Source organism: Leptodactylus fuscus, chromosome 1 (assembly GCF_031893055.1).
Source record: "Leptodactylus fuscus isolate aLepFus1 chromosome 1, aLepFus1.hap2, whole genome shotgun sequence".
Taxonomy (NCBI): domain Eukaryota; kingdom Metazoa; phylum Chordata; class Amphibia; order Anura; family Leptodactylidae; genus Leptodactylus; species Leptodactylus fuscus.
The window spans coordinates 174,884,562-174,890,561 of record NC_134265.1 but is presented as its reverse complement, the minus strand read 5'-3'; the positions used below and the strand labels follow the sequence as shown (position 1 = coordinate 174,890,561).

At 38.0% G+C, this 6,000-nt stretch overlaps 1 protein-coding gene across 1 annotated transcript in view; it reads left to right on the top strand.

Moving 5' to 3' along the window:
- Window positions 1-244: 244 nt before the first annotated feature.
- The window catches only part of ADAMTSL1 (ADAMTS like 1), a 624,112-nt gene continuing 618,356 nt past the window's right edge, over window positions 245-6,000 (top strand). Inside the window, exon 1 of the mRNA XM_075279894.1 lies at window positions 245-541. Within this exon, the coding sequence (XP_075135995.1) occupies window positions 452-541 (90 nt within the window). The 5' untranslated portion in view covers window positions 245-451. The remainder of the gene's footprint in view (window positions 542-6,000) is intronic.

Below are 6,000 nucleotides of genomic sequence, written 5' to 3'. Positions count from 1 at the left end.
ACAAGGAACAGTGACGGTAAATACATTATATTCCTATATTTACTATTAACTATACTTATATGTAGAAGCAGAGATTCAGTGTAAAATGTGCTGTAAAACACACTATATGTTGTATTTAGCATAGTGCTCTGTGGCTTTAATATGTGCTTGTGCAAGTGTGTGTGTGTGTGTGTGTGTGTGTGTGTGTGTGTGTGTGTGTGTGTGTGTTGTACTCAATGCTCCTCCCTCATTCCCTTTGCAAGGAATGAACAGTCTGTCAGCAGCCGGGAAGAGAGAAGCAGCTTGTAGGAATAATGTGTTGCTGTGTACTCTAGTGCTGTCTACCTGTTCGGAGCTACAAGTACAGGCACAACTTCTCATGTTTACTTGACTGCTGTCACAGCCCATTCCAGCTACAGGACTTGGAGCAAATACTTGAGGGCATTCACAGCAAGATGCAACATAGGTCCGCATGGCATCACCAGGTGGACCAAATGCCAGGATCAAGATGACCCCAATTATCTTCCTGATTGCCTCTTCATTGCTGTGTTCTCCAAGCCTAGTAAGGAGTTTCATGTGTATTGTCTTATCTGTCTGTTCTCCTTAGGTCTTTGGTACTCCTCTAACGCAGCTTTTCGTGTGGTACCCATGAAGATGTGCTTATGGTCATTCCAATAGTGTTGATATTTTTTCTTATTTGTCCTGTTTTTGTCTGTATTTGTCCTGTATGCGGTATACAGACGTCATAGGACAGACATTAACAAATTTAGTAAAGCAGAGGTTGTAACTGAGTTCATTGTGGTCACCTAAGGTGTTATATGTGGTTTTACATAGGACTGCAAGTACATGTTATCACAGTGTACTAAAAATGCAACTGTAAACTTAAATGACAAAATCAACATTGTTACAGTATATTGTCACAAATTGATCCCGTGGAAAACTCTTTGACATGTTTTGCTTTTGCACATAATGGAAGAGACGTATTAGTCATCATGTGTTGTGTATCCTCTGTCTATAGGACTGCAGGTAAAGCAGTGTGATATGGTGCACTGAAGCGTGAGAAATTCAACTCTGCTACATCTGTATGTTACAAGTACAAGTTGCATTAGAAGCATTCCTATTTTTGCTATTAGAATGAAAAGTTATCTAGTCACGCTGACTTTTTTACATCTTATTTAGAACCCTCCTGCATATATATTTGTCATCCCTGCTGGGCATTGTAAATGTCAGCCACATATATCAAAAGTAAGACGTCACAACTGTTACCTTGTCAGCTAAAGCAAAATGACATGCATACAGTATTTCATAGAAGCGAAGATTCAGTGATAGCAGCATTTCACACTTGATATTCACTTACGGGTTTCTCAATCCCTTCCAGTGATATATAAAGGGCAAATGTCATATTATTTTCTAACTTACAGTATTTCAATGGTTTCAAATGCTAATTCATTCCCCCAGGCAGAGAAACATTTCACACTAACTTTTTCTGTCCATCTCATGAAAGGCTCTGACTCTGGTATGTATGTGTGGGATCTCTGATACCTACCTTGTGATGTACCAGCAATACAGAATGAATGCCTTATCTATCATATGCACTAAAATGGTACAACTAAGCAATCCACAGCACAAATATGGCAGCCTAGACCAGAGAAACTGTCTTCTATTGTCTAAAAGTAGTTCATGGTGCTACCAAGTGTCATGCAACATAACAAAAAAGAACATGTTATGCATACAACACTATTTACACATGAGCCCCAGGACGTCAGAGCTAGACATAGCATGGAATCTCATAGTAGAAGTGACTGCAGCTGACCCGAACTGGCTTTTCATAGAACTGTGACCATATATACACAAGCAGCCACCAGCAGCACTATTATTTCTACTTATCTCCTCCAACTACATCAGTAAATAGCAGATGTCACCTGCTTGAATAGGTATCCTTCACACTGACTGACTGAGACCAGGGACACTTACAGTGCATTCCAGTATCTTGACAATGAATAATCATATAGCTGACATTCTTCTACATAAACAGAAAGGACACATATCTCCCAACTATCCAACTTAAAGCACTTGGATCTGATCCAGAGCAGAAAAAGAAAGACTAAAAAAAGCTTTATTTGTATGTGTTATGCGTCATAGAAGTTTCACACGCTGAGCCTTGCTGACTTGCCTCTGTCAGATATTTGACACTTTATTTTTTGTGCACCCCTATTTTGTTCATCTCTATTGAATGTACATTGTGAGTACTGGATACACGTGCATAGCTGATGTCAAAGTCTCTGCATTCTCATTGCTGATCATTGCGCCATCTGTTTGTAGGCAGTGTGAGGGATGGTGAAAACTATAGTATAGTAACAAAACAGTTTCCCCAAACATGAAAAACCTTAGATTGCTTCTATTTGTACATTGCTGAAGGTTTTACATATCTCTATTTAGATAATGTACTGTAACTCCACTTATTACAGCTACCACATAGGATGGTCAGCAAGTGTGCCAAGACCAATCAAAATTCACCAATTATTCAGATTCACCATTCCGAAATCTTTAAAAGCTGTGGAAGCTGTAATGGCTATATGGGTTGTCATTGAGCTTTAGGCCTGAGTCACATTGAGTTCTTATGGCTCCGTATAACGGAACTAGATTTCTATAGGTTCTTTGTTACGGATTGGTGTATCGTGTATCCATAATACATTTGGGTGCCCAATAGAAATAAAATCAAACAAAGGTCTATATAGAAGTGTACAGTAGGTGAATTGTATTGAGGTTTATAGAGACGATACATTGTAAAATACATTTGTACGCATGTTTGCTATATAAATTGTGTATATAACTTTAATAACTTCCAATTATTGTATCCTCACAAATTTCACCACAATGGTTTCACCTAGCCGGCAATCCTGTAACTGCACAATATACTTAAAGAGGGCCTTTCACCATTTGGGGCACATGCGGTTTAATACACCGCTAGAAAGCAGACAGTGCTCTGAATTCTGCGCAATTGGCTTTCCCTTTCTGTGCTCCTGGTGAAGAGCTATCAGCGCGGTACCATAGCTCTTCACCGTCAGAAGGGCGGTACCTACACAAACTATAGCACTGTACTGTGAGAGCGAGGAGGAACGCCCCCTCCCTCTCCTGATAGTACCCGTCCATAGACTGTGGGTATGCGTTCCTCACGGCTCTGACAGTACAGCGCAATAGACACTGCAGTGATGATGTACCTTATCACATTATTACTTCCTTGGACTGCTGAGGACAGGAACAGGCATCAGTAGCCAAATGCAGTGGTCAGTGACATCATCATTGGAAAGGCCAAAACTGGAGAACGGTGGAAATCACCAGAGCTGTAGTGATGGAACAGCAAAGGCAAGAAGAGTTGAGTAAAATGTGTTAGTTAAGAACATTCCCTGGTGTTGACTCGATTTTTTGCAAAAAAAAAAAAAAACCCTTTAATATAGTACCAAACTGAGATGAATTACACTGTCTCCTGCTATTTTTAAAGTTTCATAATACGGGGAGAGGTACAATATATTTTAAAGAATATTTTCTCTGAAATGAAACAAACAACCACCAGTAAAACATATTTGTTAACTTTTTAGTTAAGTTAAAAATGTGACCTCGCAGATTAATCCTATAGGTGCCCATTCATATACCGTAAGAGCAAATTCAGTTGAACCAACCAATTTTGTTAGGACAGCCTGCCTATCTTATGTGTATGAGGTGGACCGACTTTCACCCGGCAGATGGTATCAGCTGAAGAAGGATATGAAATGCTGAATCTCAACATGTCTGATCCTCTGTTTAATGACAAATAAGCCTCAGTCAGAGGTGTCTGTCAGCAGCTTGCTCCTCTCTGTCAGGCAAGAGCACATGTAAGCTTAGGGGCCGATCCCATAACTCTTCTGCTGTCTGTTCAGCAGGTCTGTGTAATAGACCTGTTTTTTAATAGTAAAAACAAATACAAATTTGCTTCCATTTTTACATTAAAAAAAAAAAAATTGATTGAACAGGGCCATGACTACATGTGCTTGCTTCTGTGAGGATGTGCACGCGGTTCATTATGGAAAGTGCTATTATTATACTCTGGGGTCTCCTCCCCAGATACCCCAGAATATACATTTCCATCATTTGTTCATTTGGATTTGGTATGCAACACTTTTCTTTCAGTTACATGCAATGGATTATGACATCATGGAGGTAAAACTGAGCCAAAGGCATGCATTTTTGACATCCGTTTTACCAACAGAAATTTATAGGGGATGCTGAGTAACACATTTTAGCAAGTTTTTTTTTACCGTGTCAAAATGTGTCTGCTCAACGGAAATAAAAAACATTATGTGAATTGCCCTTTAGCCGTACTGTGAGTTGCATGTGCACGATGGAGTCAGGATTAATAGTTCTCGACTGATGTGTAAAGAGTATGGGTATCTTAACTTCAGTGTATGGGCATCAATACAAGATCATAAAGGTTTTTTTTTTAATGTAGATTGTAGAGCTCACAATGTACATTTTTTTTGTCTTTTTGGAATATGGGATGGAAATCCATGCAAACACGGGAAGAACATACAAACTCCTTGCAGATGTTTTTTTTTTTGCCCTTGGCAGGATTTGAACACCAGGACCCAGCGCTGCAAGGCTGCAGTGCTAACCACTGAGCCATCGTGTGGCCCCTGATCATAAAGGTTTTTTGATGCCTAGAAGCCAAATGTACTTAAGAACTATTATATGGTAAATCTAAGGGTTTCAAGATTACAAAAGTATCATAAAGAAATTACCTATTTTTTAAAATTATGTTTTATGTTAAAAATATTTTGAAATAATTTTTGGTGATGTTTTTCAATATATATATATATATATATATATATATATATATATATATATATATATATATATATATGTCCTAATTCCGTCGTTTGTCACTGAGCCTATGACTTTCAGACTACTGGAGGTGGACCTTGAACTATAGACATAATGTTCTGGAGCAGAACCTATTGGCTTCTACGGGAGAGTTTACAGAGGTCATTGTATAGAAAGGGGAGAAGATAAGCTGTGATGTCACCTATTGTGAATGGTGACATCACAGCTTATCTCATCTATCACAGTCTAAGCATATTATATGTAGTCAGACTCAGAACTACAAGATATTTAGGAGTTTTACTTTTAATAATATAATACATAACATTTTTAAAAACCTCACAAAAATGCTTTACAAATATATTTAATAATAAACTTCAAAAATATGTTATTTTCTGGTGACTCATTCTCTTTAACTTTGAAATGTTCAAATGTTTATTATTTCTTATTAATTATCAAAATTTTAGTCTTTAAACTTTGCTTGTTGGTTTCATTCTAAACAGTTTATTGGTTTGCTGCAACATTTACATTTTATAGAAAGAACAAGATCTTTAGGATGTATTTTTAGTTTTCATACAGTAATATAAGAGAAGTAGAGATAGAATTAAGAATTAACAATATACAATGGTGGTCATTTATGAAGTCTGGCTTAAGAGCTGAGCAATATACTGTCTGAATCATACAACTCATTCAACAACATCCAGTTACACCAAAAAAGTTGCTGCAGTGCTATGCCATATTTGCTGTGAAAAGTTACCAGTATCGGGGCCAGTTCACACAGAGTTTAAGGGGGCGCATTCTGGCACGTATACTCGTGTCAGAATGTGAGCGCTCAAAACAGATCCCATTTATTTCAATGGGTCATTACAGGCGTATAACGCACGTAATTTTGCAGCCGCAAGGATCCAAAGAATTGGAATTTTTGGAGGTGGTGAAAGGTCCTCTTTAACTTGTGATTCACATATCTGTATATGTCTATTGAAGATAAAAGTAAGGGAAACACATCTATATTGCATATTCTCCTTGTATGTTTTGGGGGTTGTGTGCAAGGGTTGCTTTAATCATTTGTAATGACACCAGATGCCCATGCAGTTCATTGTCTTCAATGAGTCTCCCAATGATCTCAGAGCTGCACAGAACATGGTTATAGACCCTATCTAATAGCAG